The 20,997-nt window shown below is 48.0% G+C and overlaps 1 protein-coding gene across 7 annotated transcripts in view; it reads right to left on the bottom strand.

Annotated features, from left to right (window-relative positions):
• SH3GLB2 (SH3 domain containing GRB2 like, endophilin B2) overlaps nucleotides 1–20,997 on the bottom strand; it is an 89,526-nt gene that overhangs the window by 37,747 nt on the left and 30,782 nt on the right. For 4 of the 7 annotated variants that reach the window (XM_056860601.1, XM_056860600.1, XM_056860597.1 and 1 more), the window contains exons 3-5: nucleotides 19,478–19,606; nucleotides 14,475–14,608; nucleotides 10,417–10,509 (exon numbers count right to left, since the gene is read on the bottom strand). In XM_056860601.1, coding sequence (XP_056716579.1) covers nucleotides 10,417–10,509; nucleotides 14,475–14,608; nucleotides 19,478–19,606 — 356 coding nt within the window. Of the gene's footprint in view, nucleotides 1–10,416; nucleotides 10,510–14,474; nucleotides 14,609–19,477; nucleotides 19,625–20,997 lie in introns of all 7 variants that reach the window. The other 3 variants (XM_056860599.1, XM_056860598.1, XM_056860595.1) reach the window with 1 other exon arrangement.

The raw sequence follows: 20,997 nt of genomic DNA on the forward strand, positions 1-20,997 counted from the left end.
CGGCAGCCAGCCCGCTGTTTCCATCCGTGGCGATGACCCCACACGCCCCCTCCCCATATCTGCAATCAAGGGCATGCTCCAAGGAAAGGTCCCTGCAGGGCAAGTGAGAGAGGCTGGTTTTTTTTAAAAAACAAAAACAAAATAAATTTTCTGAATGGAAGAAGCACAATGAGAAGCATTTCCAAAAAATTAAATAAAAACCACAGCACTAAGAACACGGGTAATACTCACTTCTCCCTCACACTGAGCAAAACAAACAAAAAGACAGAACAAAACAAAGGTTAGTGGACAAAACAGCAGCTCCATGAAGGAGAAGACGGCGGCGGCGAGGTGGGGGGGGGGAATACAACACATGAATCCGAGAGTAGGTCAGTTTCTACACAGAATCTCGTAGTGAACTACTAAAGGCCCCCGTTGGTAAATAGACGGAATGTCTCAGATTCTTTTTAACGTTCTCTATTTATTGAGCAATCGTTTGCCCCAAATATTGGTGGCACAGTTTTTAAAGTTTGTTCTAAAAGCCCGCCAAACAGATGGCAGGATCAACAAACTGTATTTCTCAATGCGGCCGCCTTTTAACCATATTATAAAGGGCATCTTGTAACATTTCCCTTCCTTTTGTAACCTTATGAATTGTGTTTTTCTGCCAATAAAGGAATGATGATGACGATGAATCTGAGAGAGGAAAGCTGCCCCTTCGGTGGCACAGCCGTCATCTACCCGGGTCGAAAGGAGGCTGCGATGCTGGGGCCATGAGGGGACGCCCCCTGTGCCGCTGGTGGCCGGCGGCCGGCTGAGCCCCTGCAGCGCACCAGGGCCCTCCTGTCCCTCTGCCACCCCAGTTCACTGACTGGTCTGAGGACAGGCCCTGTGGAAGAGGATGGGATGCAGAGAAGGGGTAGCCCAGGGGTCCTGGCAGTCGGAACAGAAGCGGGGTGGGGGGGCTGAACACCTGAGATATGTTTCGTGAGGTGCTGGGGCAGCAACAGAAGGCCTGCAACCGTAGCAGAAGCCAGAGGAAAGGTGGTGCAGCCTCTGGTCACAGAATCCCTTTCTTCTCAGTCACTTCTTCGGACCTCTTCGCAAATTACGGCTTTCAATTGTATTTATAAAGGCTGCACAAGGCGGCTGGAGCTAAGTGCTACTTGGAATGCTGAGTAGCTGTAATCACATTTCCCCACCACCACTTGGACCTATAATTTGCTACAAATAAGAAAGAGTGGGAGAGCTCTAGATATAGATCCAACCTGTGGAAGATGGTGGGCTTTGACCCCCCCCCAGTTTCCTTATCAAAACTCTCCCCCCTCGAACAGGTTTTAGCCCTTGTAAGTTTGTGCTAGTCTCCCCCCCCCCACAATACCTGGGTTAAAAGTAGCCCTGGGGTGGGGAAGAGAGAATTCCTTCGACAGCACCATGGACAGATCTGGATCTGACAGTCTGCTCATGGGTGCTTTTTGAGGCTACATTCTTGGAGGGGGGAGTCTGATCAGACCCCCAGCATTGTCTGGAAAAATATTTAGCAAATGAGATGCATTCCTTAGAAAGGCAGGACTGGCTGCAGCTCCCTTCCTACTTTACCCAAACCCAGATTTCCCAACCCATGCAATGGCTCCTAGCAACCCCACAGGGTTCTCTAGGCAAGAGGTGTTCAGAGGTGGTCTTTGTAGCAACCCTGGATTTCCTGGGTGGTCTCCCATCCAAGTACTAAGAAGAAGAGTTGGCTTTTATATGCCGACTTTCTCTACTACTTAAGGAAGAATCAAACCGGCTTACAATCACCTTCCCTTCTCCTCCCCACAGCAGACACCCTGTGAGGTAGGTGGGACTGAGAGAGCTGTGACTAGCCCCAGGTCACCCAGCTGGCTTCATGTGTAGGAGTGGGGAAACCAACCCAGTTCACCAGATTAGCCTCCTCTGCTCATGAGGAGGAGTGGGGAATCAAACCCGGTTCTCCAGATCAGAGTCCACCACTCCAAACCCTGCTCAGGCAAGCAGGCTTACCCTGCTTAGCTTCTGACATCTGAACAGATCAGGTTAGCCTGGGCCATCTGGGTCAAATGAGATGTTCAGAAGTGGTTTGCCATTGCCTGACTCTGTGTGGCAACCCTGGACTTCCTTGGTGATCTCCCATCCAAGTGCTAACCAGGGCCAACCTTGCTTAGCTTCTGAGATGTGACAGGTCATCCAGGTCAGGGCTAACTTAGGAACCTGCAACCCTATTCTTTGAGGATCACTGAAGCAATTCTAAAAGGGGTGAAATTCTTACATTCCAAGCATCACATGCATCCAGAGTCTGCCTAGCTGGAGACTTGCTGGGGGCCTGGGGAGACCCCCTTTTCTGATGGGAGAAGGGCCTGGTTGGTAGTGAAAGAAGCAGAGAATGAATTATGCTCAGTCCTTCCAAGTGCTTTTCCTGTTTAGAAATGGGAGATTGCTCAGTGGCTCCTGGGCGGGGGAGACGTCGGCAGGAACCAAGCACAACTCCGTGCAGAAAAAGGTTTCCTGATCCAATCCAACACCAATTTATTTCAACACCCAAACGCAGGCCCTTCAACTGGAGTTGGTTTCTTCCCCACAAAGCAGGACCTGTAACCATGGTAAAACCCTGGTTACCGAGAAAGTGAGTCCAATTTATTAAGAGGCCCATATCTGAACATCAGAACAAACTGGAGCTGGATCAAAAACGTCCTTCCACTTGGGAGCCTGTATTGGCAGTGTGGGGGAGGAGGCCAAAGAACACGTGAGTCCCCAACTAAACCGGGTTTGTGCTCTCCTTGAACAGACTCTATTTTTGGGAACATTTGAATAGTCAGGGTATGTGCTGTTTCCAGTAGGGCTGTCTGCACGGATCTAGAAGGCAGGCAGTTAAAGCCACCTTGCCTTGGGTTGGGGGAGATGGTGGAAGAAGACGAGAAAGTCTGTATGAAGATAACCTAGGTATAGATCATTGCATATAAGCTTTTAACCCCCAAAAGCTTTTTTCTGGTGCAATAATTGATGAAAAAGAGCTGGCAACTCCCCCCCCCCGGGGGGATGCAGTTAACTACACAACAGGCCCTAATCTTTAAGCAGCTGAGTTGGCCCTTCTCATTTATAACAGAATCTGAAAACTTAGGTGGCAGTCAGTGCCAAGCAAATACAGTAGACCCTGAAGGGATACAGAGACCATCTCTCCCTAGGAGCTTCAATGTTCTCTCGCCCACAAAACAGCTGTTTTGGGGAACTGAAGCAATGGCTGTTCAGAAGAAGAGTTGGTTTTTATATGCCAACTTTCTCTACCTTTTTAAGGAGAATCAAATCAGCTAACAATCACTTTCCCTTCCCCACAACAGACACCTTGTGAGGTAGCTGGGGCTGAGAGAGTTCAGACAGAACTGTGACTAGCCCAAGGTCTCCCTGCAGGCTTCATGTGGAGGAGTGGGGAATCGGACCTGGTGCTCCAGATTAGAGTCCACCATTCTTGACCACTACGCCACGCTGGCTCAGCACTTCAGTTATCTTTTCTCCATCTCTGGCTACAGAGATCCTGGAATTGTTATGGGATGCCCCTATACTCCACCGCAATGTACACAGAAGGGGGAGAAGTCTGCAGTCATACATAATAGTTACTCAAATGCAAGACTAGGTTTCCCCCCCAGGTACCATGAAAAGGGGAGTAGTCATAAATTCGCATACAAATTACAGTTGTCCAGTAATTTAAAAAACTTTTGTGTACAATATTTTTAGGGGTGGTCTTACATTCAGGGTAGTCTTCATTTCAAGTAAATATGGTCTTGCATTCGAGAAAGAGCCTTGGTTCACTTACCGAGAAGGCTTCTTCTGCTCGTAGGTAAGAAGGGCGTCTTCATTCTGGGTTATTTTCCTTTATTTGCTAGGGAAGGCAGGATTCAACAAAAATGTAGGCCTTCCGGTTCCCCGGGGGAAATGACCCCCTCCCATCGGAATGCCTCAGTAGTTGAAAAGCTTAAACATTATACATTGGAAAAACTAGTACAATTCAATAGTGGAAAAAACGTCTTTTCCCCATCGATAAATTAGGTAACAAGGGAGATAACGATAGGTGACGACAGAACACCTTAAGGTTAACATGAACGACTTCACTCAAGACACCCTCCCAAAATTTCTCTTTTTTTTTTTTTTTTTTGATGTGCTTCTGGCAGGAATTAGGGAGGGGAAGACGCCCTTCTTACCTACGAGCAGAAGAAGCCTTCACGGTAAGTGAACCAAGGCTCTTTCTCGCTCTAGGTAAGAAGGGCGTCTTCATTCTGGGACCTACCAGAGCTGTAACAGAATTAGGGTGGGAAGTTAGACCTCCTGTACTGCCTGAAGCACTCCCAGGCCAAATGCGGAGGAATCTCTAGAGAAGGTGTCTACCTTGTAGTGTCTAGAAAAGGTGGACAAGGAAGACCAAGTAGCGGCATTGCATATTTGTTCCAGCGACACCCTATGCCTAAAGGCCGTGGTGGTGGCTGCACTCCTCACAGAGTGTGCCGTAATGGTGGATGGAGTTAGCATGCCAGAGTTTTTATAGGCTTGGAAAATGCAGGCCTTTATGGTACTGCTAATTGCTGCCCGGGACATAGCCCCGCCTTTATTAGGCGCTGTCAAGGAAATAAAGAGGCGCTCTGATTTTCTAATCTGTTGAGTTCTTCTTATGTAGATACGTAAGGCTCTTTTAACATCCAAAGAGTGCCACTCTTTTTCCCTTTGGTTGGAAGGGTTTGGGAAAAAGGTGGGGAGAACTACCTCCTGCTCGAGATGAAAACGTGTGTGAACCTTTGGTATAAAGGAGGGATCTGTCCGAAGAACCACCCTGTTCTTATGGAACACACACAACTCTGGCCTTACAGAGAGAGCCCCGAGCTCTGATACCCTTCTCGCCGATGTGACGGCGGTAAGGAAAAGAGTCTTCATGCGGACCCACTTGAGGTCGACAACTCTGAGAGGCTCAAAAGGTGACTTAGTCAGGGCTTGTAATACTGTGCGCAAACTCCAGGAGGGGAACCTGTGAACCACCGCCGGAGAAGACAGTTTAACTCCTCTAAGAAAGGCACAGATATGAGGGTGTTTTGACAAAGGATAACCGGCCACTCGAGGGACTAGGGTGGCTATTGCGGCCAGCTGGCGTCTCATGGTGGAAACTTTAAGGCCAAGCTTTCTTCCGTCTTGAAGAAAAGCCAAAATGTCTGCCGCCCTTGGTTTCAGGGGATCTTTGGTATTACGGTGGCACCACGTAGCGAAAACCTTCCAGGTAGCCCCGTATATTCGTTGAGTGGCTGGTTTCCTAGAAGCCAAGATGGTATCTACAATGCCTGAATTGTAGCCTTGACCTAAAAGTTCTCTCCTCTCAAGTGCCATACGGTTAGTCGATACCACCCGGGGTCCGGGTGGCAAATCGGTCCTTGGGTTAAGAGATCTTGTCTGAATGGGAGTCGCCAAGGTGGTTGGACGGACATCTGTTGTAACGCCGGATACCAAGGCCGTCTTGGCCAGTCCGGAACTACTAGTAGTACCGTGGCTTGAAGAGTCCGAATGCGTCTGATCACCCTGGGAATGAGAGGCAGAGGTGGAAACGCATACAGCAGTCCTGTCGGCCACGGGGACAGGAGTGCATCTGTTTTCTCCGCTCCGACCTGGTGATACCTGGAGTAAAACCTCTTGAGTTGGGAGTTGGCTGGGGTTGCAAACAAATCCACCTGTGGGATCCCGAATCTGATGGTGATCTGATGGAAGATTTCTGAGTGCAGGGACCATTCGGCCTCGTCGAGGTGTTGCCTGCTGAGCCAGTCGGCTTGAACGTTCTGGACTCCCTGTATGTGCTCGGCAGATATCGAAGCCAAGTGGGACTCCGCCCACTCTAAGATCTTGGAGGCCTGCTTGTGTAGGGATGATGACTTGGAGCCCCCCTGCTTGTTTATATGGGCCTTCGCGGCTATGTTGTCCGTCCTGATGAGAAGGTGTGTTCCCACTAGTTGAGGACCAAAGTGTAAGATGGCTTTCCAAATTGCTGTGATCTCTAGAAAGTTGATGCTTTTCTTGAGATGACTGGGTTCCCAGAGACCTTGAGCTGGCTGACCGTGTAGAGTCGCTCCCCATCCCGCCAGACTGGCATCCGTGAACAGCTGGACGGGAGCTTCGTGAATGTATTGCAGTCCCCGAGATAGATTGTCGGGAACCGTCCACCAGGACAGGCTCTCTCTGACCGAGTCCGAGAGGCTGAGGAGCTTGTGTCTTTTCCTGGCAATGTCCTTCTGGAAAGGGCGGAGGAACCATTGTAACGGTCTCGCCCGAAATCGAGCCCATGGTACCGAAGGGATGCATGAGATCATGTGCCCTTGAAGCTTGGCCATTGCCATAAGCCGAAATGTTGGGGCAGATTTTGCTTGTTTTGCCAGTGAAGAGATGGATTCCACCTTCTCTGTAGTGAGGATGAAGGAGTTGGACGTGGTGTCGATGACTACACCTAGATGAGTCAGCCTCTGTGACGGTATCAGTTGACTTTTGCTCCAATTGATCAGGAATCCGTGTTTCTGCAAAATCTTGATCACGATGTTGGTGTGAGTCCGACTCAGCTCCTGCGTAGGAGAACAGATGAGGATGTCGTCCAGATACGGATGTACCTGGACTCCCAGTTTGCGGGCCTCCACCATGAGGGTCACTAGGATCTTTGTGAACACCCTCGGGGCAGATGTTAAGCCGAATGGTAGGGCCCGAAACTGGTAGTGGTCGTCCTGGCAGGAGAAGCGTAGAAACTTCCTGTGTTCCCGGTGAATGGGGACATGGAGATATGCCTCGGTGAGGTCCACCGAGGTCAGGAAGGCTCGGGGAGTCAGCGACTCTGAGATGGACTTTAGGGTCTCCATCCTGAACCTTTTGTAGATGACGAACTTGTTCACCCACTTCAGGTTCAGGATGGCTCTCCAGTCCCCGTTTTTCTTTGGCACCGTGAAAAACACGGAATACACTCCCGAGTAGCGCTGTGAGTACTCGACGGGCTCTATTGCCTGAATGTCTAAGAGGTGGCGAATAGCTTCTTGTGTTCGAAGAAGTTTGTCTTGGCCTAGTGGTTTTGTCTTGGATATGAATCTTGGAGGTGGGGTCGTGCGGAACTCTATCAGGTATCCCTGAGATATGATGGAGGATACCCAGTGATCCGTCTGGGATGACTGCCAGGCCGCCATAAAGCGGGTGAGACGGCCCCCCACCGGACCGATGGGGACGTCATTGCTTGGATTGTTGAGTTCCATACCCAGCTCTGTCAGTGGGCTGGGCGGAACGAGGGGATCTGGAATAACGGCCTCCCCTACGAAAGGAACCCTTGTAAGAGTTCCAAGAACCTCTCCGCTGTTCACCACGAAATCTCTGTAGTGTGTGGGAGGAACGAAAGGGACGAGAGTAGGATTTTTGATCTCTCCTATAGCTCTTAGGAAGAGCTTTCTTTTTATCCCTAGTCTCGACTAAGATAGGGTCAAGCTGGTCACCAAAGAGCTTCTTACCTTGGTAAGGAAAGCCCATTAGATCGGATTTGGAATGATGGTCCACTTGCCAAGGCCTAAGCCAAAGGGCCCTCCTGGAAGCCAGTTGAGTAGCGATGGCTCTGGCTGAGAAGGAAAGGGTATCTAGGGAAGAGTCTGCCAGAAAGGTGACTGCCCGTAGGATCCTGGACACTCCCTCCTGGGCTTTCTTATTCCTTTCTGGAATGAGTTGACGTAGTTTGCGTGTCCAGACTATAGCTGCTCTGGATACTAAGGCCGATGTGATAGAGGCGCTGATGGCTAAGGCAGAGGCTTCGTGTGCCCTCTTGAGGGAGATCTCTGCCTTCCTATCAAGAGGATCTCTGATAGAGCCCATGCCATCCCTGGCCACTACGTCATTGGAATGCAAGGCACAGATAGGAGCTTCCACCACCGGGGGCTTAAGCAATTGAGCCGAGGTGGGTGCTAGATCATAGAACTTCTTAGCTATAGCCGGTGCCTGTCTATTTGCTAATGGTTTTTCCCATTCTGCAGTGATTAGGGATGTGAAGTAGTCTGGAACCGGGATCACACGAGAAGGGTTGTTATGTCTGTGAAAGAATTCTTTTGATCCTTTCAGTGAATCAGAGGCTTGGGGTTCCTGTGTCTCAGACAGGTCCAAAGCTTCTAGAGTTTTTACCAATAGGGAGGGGAAATCCTCCTGAGGAAAGAGCCTCAGCTGTTTTTCTTCTGGTTTTGGAGGGTCCCCCTCTGGGGAGGAATCCTCCTCCTCCTCCTCCTCCCCATTGTCCTCCTCTGAGGAATCTGGGGGAGACTGGGGCTGAACGACTACCCTCCCTCTGGTCTGGCCATAGGCTTGGGCAGTAGCTTTCTCATTCCCATGCCCCTTATGTCTGTGAAGGGAACTGGGTCCCTCTAGAGGGTCCTGGTAGTCCTCCGCACCTCTAACAGAGGGGGTGGGGGTAGCCTGAGCCGCCTGGAGCCCATCTACAAAGACACTTCTAATGAGCTCCGTGAGCTCCGCTCTTAAGGCAGCTAGCCCCCCTTCGCTGGAAGCCCCCGCGAACGCTGGTACATTACCAGAAGCAGCCCCCTGCTGTGCAGCCATCGATCCATGGGAAGCCTCACTGCCGCTGGAAAGGACCTGGCTAGCAGCCGCGGCGGACATGGAGGGCCCGGCCGGCTCCAACGGGTCCGCGGAGCGGACGGCATCCTCCGAGGTAATTGGCGTCCGGCTAGCAGCCGCGCCTGGCGTCCGGCTAGCAGCCGCGCCTAGCTTCACGCGCTCCGCCACGGACATAGCGGCTGGAGCGGAAGGCGGCCGGCTAGCAGCCGCGCCCGAGTCCCTCTTCTTCTTCTTCTTTGTCTCCTCTTTTGGGTCTGTCTTCCCCTTTCGCTTGGGATTCTTCCCTTTAGGGGGACTAGAGGAATCCCGGCAGCTCGAGGCTGCCGCGACAAGGAGACCCGGGTCCAAGTCAGTGGGAGAAATAAATTCGTCCTGGCTAGAAGCCGCCATTTTGTTTTGGCGGGAAAGGACGACTCCAACCCTCCGGGCCCCACACAAGACGCAACAAGGAGACAGATAACAGACAAAGACAGAATGCACAAAGGTAAGAATAGAAGAAGGGGGGGGGAAACACGAAGGGGAAAGACTTTGTATTTTAAAAGATTCAAGAAAAAATGGCGGAGCACCGCCACAAACCTGCTTCCCTGACAAAGGCAGGAAACAAAACTGAGGCATTCCGATGGGAGGGGGTCATTTCCCCCGGGGAACCGGAAGGCCTACATTTTTGTTGAATCCTGCCTTCCCTAGCAAATAAAGGAAAATAACCCAGAATGAAGACGCCCTTCTTACCTAGAGCGAGAAGACAAAGCCTATCCCTTCTATCACTGAGCTGGTAGCATCTGAATTACGTCTCAGCAGAGTGGAGGGAGACCCAGCCTGGATCAGCCCCTGCTGTTGGGGATAGCATGGACTCCTCTGTGTAAATGCCTCTCAAGTAGAGGCAGCCCCAACCAGGAGGCAAGTGAGCCACTCTGGGATGCTGCTCAAGCCAGGAGAGGCCCAAGAATTTGTTCCAAATCCACACGTGCCGCTTAAAGCCCTTTTCAGCCACCCTCCCCCATGTGTCTGGACATGTGACGGACACAAAAAGCAGACCCCAGGTTTGAATGTTGGCTGTGCAAGAAGCTTGATTCACAACTGCACTTGCCAAGGCAGGGCGATTTTGGAAGAACAATTTCCAATCCCCACTCTGCCATGAAACTCCCTACGTGACCATGGACTGGTCACTTTCTCCAATTTACCTTATGGGTGTGTGTGTGTGTGTGGTTAGGATACAACTGGCAGAGGGAGAAGCTCTTTGCAGGAAAGAGGATAACAATCCTAGTCCACGCAGCATCTCCCATGGGAGTAAAAATATGATAATAACGATGAAGTATTTGCTACCCTTTAAATGCAGAAAACAAGAGCTGCTCTTTGTACTCCCAACCATAGCCGCCAAAACATCTTCAGCATTCCATCAAGAGGTTATGCCATAATGATGCAACTCCCATCAGCTTGATCTGGGGCACCAATGACTTATTTAATGCCCCCCCCCAAAAAAGAGGAATGTCTGTTCTAATAACTCAAGAGCAACAGCAATGTACTGAAAGAGCAGGCATCTAGCTCTGTCTCAGCTCTATGGCCCGTTTCCCCATTCTTGCCAAGGACTATACTTTCCCCCTGCTGGGGGTTTGGGGAGAGGAAGACGAACTGACGGTCGTCCTTCCCCCTCACCAGATGCCCTGCATGCAGTACAGACAGACTAAGGCCCACGAGAGAGAGCGAAAGTAAGAGCACACACATGATCAAAGGAGGTCACATGCACATGAGTCAAGGCCAGGTAGGTGGCAGGAAGGAGGGGATTTTGGGAGCAAAATAACAAAAAATAAAATTTACCGCTGCTTTGGCTTCGGCAGCCTTTGCTTTCTTCAGCCTGGCTTTGCAAGCATCCAGATCCAGGCGGCGGTTCTCCAGGATCCGTCTCTCTTTCTGAGGGAAAACACAGATGCACATGAACAGCCTGTGAGAGCAGCTAAGCTTCGGCAAGCAACAGTGAAGCTACTTTTCTGGCAGAGGAAACGGATGAAAGGGAACATGCTCCAGCTGTCCCCTTCTCCCATTCCTGGCATGAATGGCTGGGCCAAGAGTCTGTGGCAAGCTGTGGGTCATCAGACAGAACATGGGTCTAAGCAGATGCCCCACTGTGTGGGCCCTGAACCCCCTTTTGACCTCGGTGGGGAAGGAGGAAAGCTGTCATGAGTCAGCCTGAGGTCTCCTCAGATGAAGAGGAAATAGAAGGAGGCATTTTGAGAGTAGAGGAACAGCCACAGCCAGAAGATGGCTCACCATATCTGTAGCCTTCCAGCTCGAGAACAGCCACAGCCAGGAAAAGGCTCACCATGTCTGTAGCCTTCCAGCCCATGCACTCCAGTTGGGCCTGACACCTTGCAACAAGTAGGGCCCCCAGAGGGCTCGCCAAAGCTATTGGATCAGAGGAGACGGGTTCGACTAGAAATACAACAGTGATGCCGGAGTGCGAGATTGCAAGCTCAGCATAGAGCCCTTCCTGATAGCGATGAGACAGAGCAGGACTGAAGCAAACCACCTGGCTGAGAATGTCAGAGCAGCCTAATTGGCAACAGCTGGCTCTGCTACAGCAGCAGAGATCGGCCCTATTTAAGCCAGCAGTTAGGCTTGGCTGTTGTGGAAGCAACTTGTTTGCAACCACTTCGTGTTCCTGTGATTCTCTGACCCTTGTATCTGCCAGCATTCCGGACAAAAGCAATGACTTTAACATTTCTAGTATGCACACACATAAAAAGGCAATTCCTTCCCTCACCTTATCTGGAAGTTAAAGAGTTAAAACTTTGGATGCATCTTGCTGTTCATGTGTCTAGGCTGCACATGCATCTCAATGCATGGAGGCAGACAGAAGAGTGTCAGAGCATAGGCCTTCCCATTCCCGCTCCCCATCACACAGACAGTAAAGTAAACAGGGCTGAATGTGTTTGAGCTGCGATAATTCAATAATAAGTAGAACTAGATCCAATATTGTAAACAGATCACTCATTAAGGATACTTTATTGAACACTCTTCCGTTAAAGTCAGGGAGGAAGCTGACGCAGCCCAATTACTTAGGGCAAAACCAGATGTGATGTGGAAGATGTAGGACTGATAGATGTTAATGTTTTCAAAAGAAGCAGCCACAGACTGTGTGGAGGGGGTGGGCTCCCATTTCAATTGGAGCAGCAGTGCTAGGGAGACAGGTGTTGTCTTTTACAGAAGCCTATATCCCCCCCACACACACACACACAAACACACACTGCAGGACTAATAGCAACTAATGTTGCTGGAAAGCGGGTAGCTTCTTTAGAAATTGAGATAGTTTCACCACTGCTATAGGCTAAAGAGTAAACTAAGTTTAATTTAGCCCTTCTCCTCTGGCTGGCTAAGGTTCAACAGTAGTGGGTTCTGCATGCTCAGAGGTACACTTGTAAATAAAAAGGTTATATCATAGCTATATAGTATGTGTGTTTATGTTTGTAAGCAGAGCATAAAATAGTCTTGTGGCTTCCTTGGCTGCCGGGAGTTGAACATTTAGCTCTCCGTGATCCATCTATTAAGACAACACACTGTCACGGTCTCTGACATAATTATGGTATTTTGTGTACATGTGGAGAATTAATTCCATGAAGAGCTTGAACACAACGTATAAAACTGAGCCACAAACTGTAGAGGTTTGTGTAATGAAAAGCCTGACAACAGCTTGCAAAATGTAAAAGTCCTTAGAACAGCCTGACTGAATTCTTTCAAGGTCTGAATTCTTTCAGGAGCTAACTATATTACTCTGGTCTTGTCCTTGAAGGGACAAGAACAGAATCACCCTTTACTATCTGACAGAAAGGTGTATCCAAAATTACCCTTACTGAGTCAGCTGCCAGCTGTCCATATCTTAAAGAGCAGAAAAGTCCTGCTTTTGAGCAGTTCTATTATAGGCTTCAAGGCCATAAGTGCAGTAAGCTTCTTGCTTTCTGAAGGCTATATTGTATACTCTTTCTGAAGGCTATATTCTATACCCTTGCTGAAGGCTACTGACCAGATGGTTAAATGTTGCAATGTAAGCAATAATTGTGTTTTATGATTTATATGGTTATATATTGTATTGTAGATTTCTAAATGGTATCATTCAATGCGTATTGAACTAACGATGAGAATGGTATGAAAATTGAGTATGTGACGTGATCATGGGCCTCAGAAATGATTGTTTATACTTTAAGCAAAATAGACTGAAAGGAAAGGAAGCCCATATTTGGTCATAGGGAGAAGCTAATAACTGAACAGCTGCAACTAAGACATTATTGCACTGCTCATGTAATCTGAAAGTGGGGATAAAGCTATCCCTCCTGATGGATAAAGATGTTGTCTGAAAGTGGGGATAAAGATATCCATTCACTCTTAATGAGTCTGAAACAGTATAAATACAGCTACAGTAAGCCCAGAGAATCAGAACCTTCCAAAGGCTCTCAAGAAAAGGCTGACTGATATGTATGGCTTAAATACATTACTCTAGACTTTATGAATTAGATACTTTGAACTGAATGAGAATAATTTGACTGTTATATTTTAGAAGTTGGATTTTGAAACTGAATAGTATGTAAGACTTGCTTGCTTTTACTTCATGCATTGTAAATACATACATTGTACTTTGACAAGAGTTTTTATAGAAGTGTTAAAGACTTGATAATCTGCATTTATACATATTTTACTAGAAGTATGTCAATAAAAAGACTTGCTTTTTAAAAGTAAGTAAAGTTGTTGAGTCCTGCTTACTCGATGATTGGCTGAATAAGATAACTTCGCTTCTCAGTAAGTGATACATTCTAAGAGCCTGTCATCTGAACAGCATGACCCGCTTCAACACATGTTGCATCAGGGAACTCTGGCTTGTTTACACTGTGATTTGTGCACCAAACTTTGGTTAATTTGACAGGCGCAAGCAACAAAACCTGGTTTGTTTGCTTCTTGCCTCCATCTCTCAGCAGGAAGGGGGCATGCTACTCAAAAACTGCAGTTTGTGAATTCCCACATAACACACCCACTTAGTTCAAACTGACTAACTACAAACTTGTTTGAGATCCTGGTTTGGTGCCACCTAACAAACCCCAGTTGGTTGGACCACCTGCAGTATGGCATGGTTATTAACTAGGATTTGATCAAGCCCTGGTTGATAAGCCAAGGTTTATTTTGACATCTCAATACAACCACAGGGGTGGAGGGTAGTTATAGCAAGCAAAGGCTTTTTTTTTAAACTGCAAGCCTCATGGGTCCACCAGTGTTATTAAATGATGAAGCAAGAGGTCACAACTAGAGCGTCTGAGCTGATCACTGTTAAATAACCCTGATTAATGCTTCATGTTTATATAGTACTATTGATATTCTAAGTACTGTTATTTTGTTACAATCCTTAAAACCACCCTGTGTATTTGGCCAGGATTATTACTCCAATATTGAAGATGGGAACTGAGGCAGAGGTGGAAGCTCACCCAAGGCCACCTTCTACATTAGTGGCAGAATTATTATTATTATTATTTAGACTTATACCCTGCCCTCCCCAGCACAGCCAGGCTCAGGATGGCTTCCAACACAATAAATACACATATAGTACGAATGGACATCTTGTATCTGTTTGGGTTTTTTATTAATTTAGAATTTATTAATTAGAACCAGGGACCTCTCAGATCATAGTTCATTTTCTTGGCTCTGAATTCTCAGCTGATCGATTCTGAACGCTTGCTTAGAAAATCAGTCATGCCTTGCTAGGTCAGCGCAAAGTCCCACCTAATTCGGCCATTCTTGACAGAAACTCTAGCAAGTGTCCAGATGAAAAACTGTCTAGCAACTGACCTTCTGCCCAGCCACCCTATAGCAGCTCCTGCTTCAGTAACCCTACTTACGGAAATGGTTCTCCAGTCTCCCTCCAGGAAGTTGCGCAAAGGACTCAGGAAGTTGATGGAAGCGGAGTGGATGAAATCCCGCTCAGCTCCTCCCAGGCGCCTCTCAGTTTCTCCCACTTTGATGAGGGTCTTTCCTATAAGATACCAAAACACACATCACAGCGTCAGGTAGATGAACAGGAACCCTGCTCCACCACCAACTAAGGAAGGGACAGAGCTAGGCAGGCTGCCAGCGCAGTGTTGTCTGTCAGTTCTCTTCCAGCCAGCGTGGTATAATGGTTAAGAGCGGTGGTTTGGAGTGGTGGACTCTGATCTCGTAAACCAGGTTGGTTTGCCCCCTCCTACACATGAAGCCAGCTGGGTGACCTTGGGCTAGTCACACTCTCTCAGCTCCACCTACCTCACAGGGTGTCTGATGTGGGAAGAGGAAGGGAAGGAGATTGTAAGCCGGTTTGATTCTCCTTAAAAGGTAGAGAAAATTGGCATATAAAAACCAACCCTCCTTCTTCTCTTCCTTAGACAGTAATCTCTTGAAGGGCGACAACTTGTTTGCATTTAGCTTAGCCTAGTTTCCAGTGACTTATGATTTTGGGGCCTACATAAAATTTTTAAAGCTCACAGTTCTCCTCCTGCCTGCACAGATTTCCACTGCAGTGGTTTCTACCAGGCGAGAGAACAAAATCACTGCCCAGGGCAACCTTTGATCACCAAACAATTACAGGACAGACAGAGAGATCATTAGCTGAGCCTGGAGCTGCAATGGATTTGCAAGAACCAGCATAAACAAATTTAAGAGCATCAGGGCAGAGAAAACAAGCGGACTGGGTGTCAAACAGGCACAACGCCGGTCAGCTTGCAAGCAACTATTATGGAACTCATGGCTTGTGTCTGGGCCTGAAATTGATTTTGAGATAGTGGGCATGACCCCCAGAATTCGGCAGACGAGAAAGCGTTATAGATCCAAAATACACATTCTCCACTGTAGCTGCAAACCGAGCAGATGCCAAAAATATACCTAAATTCTGCCACACATTTAAAGAATATTTGCAAAATTTCATTTTGCGAAACTCATTCTCCTTCTGCTAGTAAAATGAGAACAGTGAAGAGAGATGAAGCCCCCTCCTCTTCCCCAAACTACTGGGCATCTTCTTCAAACGACCCTTTGGGAGATACACCAAGAATACCTTCATAACCACGAGGACTAAAACCACGTTATTTTAAAAAAGGCAATCACATTTGCAAGCTGCATTCAGCTTTAGGGGTGGGATTCCAACACAATACAGCCTTGAGTGCAGGAGTTGTTCTGCAAAGCTCCGAGGGCGGCCACGCAACCAATCTCTCTCCGTTCAGAGAGGCCCTCTTCTTCTGCCGTGGGGTTACGTTTCCTATACATTAAGTTAATGGGTGCTGCAGCACTACAAGCCTGCTGCAGAGCGCATTACAAAACAGGCACGCTTGTCTCAAGTTTCCGAAAGGGCACGGGGTCACACTTCAGCTGGGGAGGATTGCGTTGCATGATCACGAAGCCACCCGGGGAGCCTGAAGAGCCAGCCCAATTAGACCCAGCAGCATCATAAGATGTGTTACTACAAGACTGGTATAAAGAGTTGTTTTTACTTTTAAGCTCCATTTTACAAACCAAAGAGGCTGGTCTCTACTTAAAAAGACCTCAGTTTGGACAACAGTGTCGATCTCCTGCCACACGCGGAGTGTGTTTTCCCTGCCCACCAGAACACCCACATACGAAGCCACCAGATGTCCGTATGTGGGCGCAATGCTTGGATAGAGAATAGAAACTGATGTGTTTGAACGACACATCTCATATCCGGGGGAGGGGGAAGCTAGGAATTGATAGCACAATTTCAGTTAGAGTGCATTAGATTTTACACACATGTACACTAATAAAAGGCAGTGGACATACACAGGCAGGTCTGCTAAGTAGGGGGAAAAGGAAGGCAAGATCTTGCTCCTCTATCGTATGCAAGAAAAGGAAGGGAGCAGGCACGTGCTAATCAAAGTAGGCCACTATCCATAGAAGCAGCTGAACAGCACAAGAACACATGAATCTGCCTTATGCTGAATCAGACCCTCGGTCCATCCAAGTCAATATTGTCTACTTAGACTGACAGCGGCCCTCCAGGGTCTCAGGCGGAGGTCTTTCACATCACCTATTGCCTAGCCCTTTTAACTGGCGATGCCAGGGATTGAACCTGGGACCTTCTGCATGCAAAGAAGAAGAGCTGGTTTTTATATGCCGACTTTCTCTACCACTTAAGGAAGAATCAAACCGGCTTACAATCACCTTCCCTGCCCCACAACAGACACCCTGTGAGGTAGGTGGGGCTGAGAGAGCGTGACTAGCCCAAGGTCACCCAGCTAGCTTCATGGGGAAACAAAATCCAGTTCACCAGATTAGCGTCCGCCACTCGTGGAGGAGTGGGGAATCAAACCCGGTTCTCCAGCTCAGACTCCAAAGTGGAGGCTCTACTCAGCCACATCCTTCCCTGAATAGTGAAGTTTTATTTTCAATTGCTGTTGAACTGAAAAGTCACAGTGCTACTTTCAGCAGAACCTGGACAGCACAATACTGCAAAGCGGTGGGAAGATCTGAGTCAGAGAAACGGCAAGAGGGCTGGAGCATGGCATGCTCTTATTCAGCCCCCGGTCAACCTCCCCTCGGCTGGCCACTTTCCCTCACAGCAGGGCAAGTGTCTGGAGCCCCAGCACAGGCCTCTATATCCGGATCTGCTGAACCTGCAGTTCTGACCTCAGCAGTAGCTTGGAACTACAAGGGAACACAGCTGGAATCATACATGATGAATGGTGGGTTGCTAAACCTGAAAGGTTTTAGAAATCAGTTGCACAAGTAAAGGGGGTGCAAAGAAGTGAGCTACCCAAACTCAGCACTGGGTGGTCTGTCATTTCTGCATCACTGCCACCTAAATTAGGTGATAATTAAAGCAACCTGTGTCAATTATTTTCAGAGGATAGCAAGATTTGAGAACCAACAAGATTTTCAGGATATAAGCTTTCAAGAGTCAAGCTCCTTTGACGAAGGGAGCTTTTGACTCTCAAAGGCTTAAACCCTGAAAACCTTGTCGGTCTCTAAGGAGTTCCTGGCCTCAAATCTAACTGCATAAATCATGCAGACAAAATAAAATGAACACAAAAAGTACACATCAAGTGAGATTGCTGGGTCCATTCAGCTCAGCATCACGTACTCTGACCAGAAGACTGCTGAGGGTTCTAGGCAGAGAAAGGTCTTCCTAACACCTGCTGCTACCCAACATCTTTGAACTGGAGATGTTGGGCACTGAACCTGGAACCCTTCAACACACAAACCACCTTTTATGCTGCTTCTGTATGCCAGTCCCAAAAGGGGAAGGCGACCAGGGAAGGCAGTGAAGCCAGGCCTCGCCACTGGAAATCTTATTCAGCGACCGCTACTTCTGGGATCTCAGGGAACACTGCCTACAACCTCTCCAGGACACCTTCTCCCAACCATGAGAGCTACAAGTTTGCTTTCTGTGCTCAGAGCCAGCGTGGTGTGAGAGCCAGCATGGTGTAGTGGTTAAGAGTGATGGACTCTAATGGGAGAGCCGGGTTTGATTCCCTGCTCCTCCACATGAGCGGCAGACTCTAATCTGGAGAATCAGGCTTGATTTCCCACTCCTCCACATGCAGCCTGCTAGGTGACCTTGGACTAGTCACATGTCTCTCTGAACTCTCTCAGCCCCACCTGCCTCACAAGGTACCTGTTGTGGGGGGGAAGGGAAGGTGATTGTAAGCCGCTTTGAGACTCCTTATGGTAGAGAAAAGGGGGGTATAAAAACCAACCAACTTCTTCTTTCTGCATTTTCTCTGCTTTTGTATGGAATTATTGCATATAGAATACTGCAGATTTCAAATGGGACCAGTCATTACATTCCCCAGGGAATCTTCTACATACTTCAGAAAACCGACACCTTCTGCAAATTACAACGCCTTGGTTTCTTTGGAGGGAACTCGTGATGCAGTTGAAGTAATGAAGAGTTATCAATTAAGGAAGGGCAGCCACTCCCTTGGGGCAAGAGAGACTGTGCTAAAAGGCAACCAGTAAGGAAAGGCTGCTCTCTCTGCCTCAGCCCCTTCTGACCTCTACAGCATGGGAACAACTCTACTGGTGTCAGAAGTGGTTTCTTCCAAGGCCAACAAGTTGATTATAATGAGTCGGTGAATAGCACCAGTCCTCAAAGGGTTACACTAGCTTCCTCTGTCCTCAAGGCCACACGCTGAGGTTCCATGGCAAATTGGGGATTCTAACCTGGATCTCCCAGGTTTGACACTAACAACTATCTCCACAGTAGTTTACCTCATTAAAAAAAATAACAACTCTATACCAAATGTTTTTTGACCAATTGGATCTTCAGGACAGCTTACAATTACTGAAAATATGGCATACCACAGAGAGTCAAATTTGACAGAAATTTTAAAAAGAACAAATCATTACCAAATAGAAGGCCACCAGTAAAACCTCCAAGTTAAAGGCGCAAGTTCAGCTGCTGTTTGTGATCACTACCTCTTGCAATTTACAGCTTTATTCAGCAGTGCGTTCTACCTCAGAGCCCCTCAGGCCAGCCCCAGCAGCTCCAAGCAGCTGTACGGCCCTTCCGCAGTACTGCGAGATCCAGCAAGAAATCTGCTGTTTTTAGGAACAGCTGCTGTATTTCATCTCAAGGAGGAGGCTGGCTCAAAAGACAAGCAGGCACAAGACAAAAGACCAGAGCCTTCAGCAACAATGTGTTTTGCCCTGGACATTCCAGCTATTTACTTACAAGAACGATTCTGGTTCTGTCTGCTATTCCTACATCCCTCCGCCCCATGCCCTCTAAATGTACCAAGCAACACTGGGGAGAAGAGAGGTCCGTCTTCCCCCACAGGTAACCCGAGGAGAGATTACCTTTCCTTGCTTTCTCCAAAGCATCATGCAAGGTGGATCATGCGTCTGCCTGCCTGTGACTCACCATAGGGAGTTCCGGGGCCAAAGTCGTTGGCTGCCTCAATCATGTACTGCGCCAGGAGCTCTCCGTTGGTCACTCGCGAGGGCACTTTCCGGTCTAGCTTTTCATACAGGAACTCTTCCACTCTGGCACCTGGAAGACCAGAGAGACCTTAAGACTAACACGTGTGTCATACTGCCCTTGTACAAATCTATGGTGACACCACACTTGGAATACTGTGTACAGATCTGGTCACCACACCTAAAAAATGGATATTGTGGCGCTTGAGAAGGTGCAGGGAAGAGCAACCAAAAGGATCAGGGGACTAGAGCAACGGCCCCATGAGGAGCAGTTAAAACGCTTAGGGCTGTTTAGCTTGGAAAGAAGGCGATTAAGGGGAGACATGAGAGAGGTCTATAAAATTATGCATGGTATGGAGAGATTGGACAGGGAATAGCTTTTCTCACTCATAATACTAGAACACAGGGTCATCTGCTGAAGCTGGAAGATGATTCAAAACAGATAAAAGGAAGTATTTCTTCACACAACACATAGTTAAATTGTGGAACTCCCAGGATGTGGCAACAGCTGCCAACTTGGAAGGCTTTAAGAGGGGAGTGGACATGTTAATGGAGGAGAGGGGTATTCATGGCTGCTAGTAAAAATGGATACTAGTCATTATTCTCTCCAGGATCAGAGGAGCAGGCCTATAATATTAGGTGCTGTGGAACACAGGCAGGATAATGCTGCTGCAATTGTCTTGTTTGTGGGCTTCCTGGAGGCGCCTGGTTGGCCACTGTGTGAACAGACTGCTGGACTTGATGGGCCTTGGTCTGATCCAGCATGGCCTTTCTATGTTCTTAAGTTCTTATTGAGTGTAACATGCTTTCAAGAACAAGGATCCACTTTCTCCAATGCATGAAGTGTTACTCTCAGCTAGCAATTGCGCTCACACCTAAGGTGGGGGGGGGGGAGATTACAAAGTGAAGCCTGAAATCGCTCCATTCCAAGATATAGGTGCGTTACATTAAATTGCAGAGCACGAATGAAAAGAAGAGCCAGTCAAAAGAATAAAAACAATCCAATTTGAGTGGACAACTACCAATGGGGATGAACTGACAAAGCAAGGCTAGTAGCACAGATAAACCTGCAACACAGGCAGTTAGTTTTGGCAATGAGATTCCAATGCCGCAGCAAGACCATCAAAGTGTTCTGGCACAACTAACAAGAACACAAGCATAAGTTTGCACAGCTCTGACCCACGAAAGCTGACACCACAAAGCACTTGTTAGCTTTCAAGGTGCCACAGGACTGGAGAACTGGCCGCTTCCAGTCTTTGTTGAAACCAGGCCTGGAAGTGACAGGTTTACATATGAATTCCCACAAGATGGTGGCTTCAGATTGGGGAAGGTAACCTTTGATAATTAAAAGATAAACTACTTCAACATTCAAAGCAAGAAACCAACAAACAAGTGTTAAGAAAGCCCACTTGCCTAACTGAAAATGTACAGCATAACATTTCTGCTCCTTGAAATGTTGATTAA

Source organism: Euleptes europaea, chromosome 14, assembly GCF_029931775.1.
Source record: "Euleptes europaea isolate rEulEur1 chromosome 14, rEulEur1.hap1, whole genome shotgun sequence".
In the NCBI taxonomy this organism is placed as follows: Eukaryota; Metazoa; Chordata; class Lepidosauria; order Squamata; family Sphaerodactylidae; genus Euleptes; species Euleptes europaea.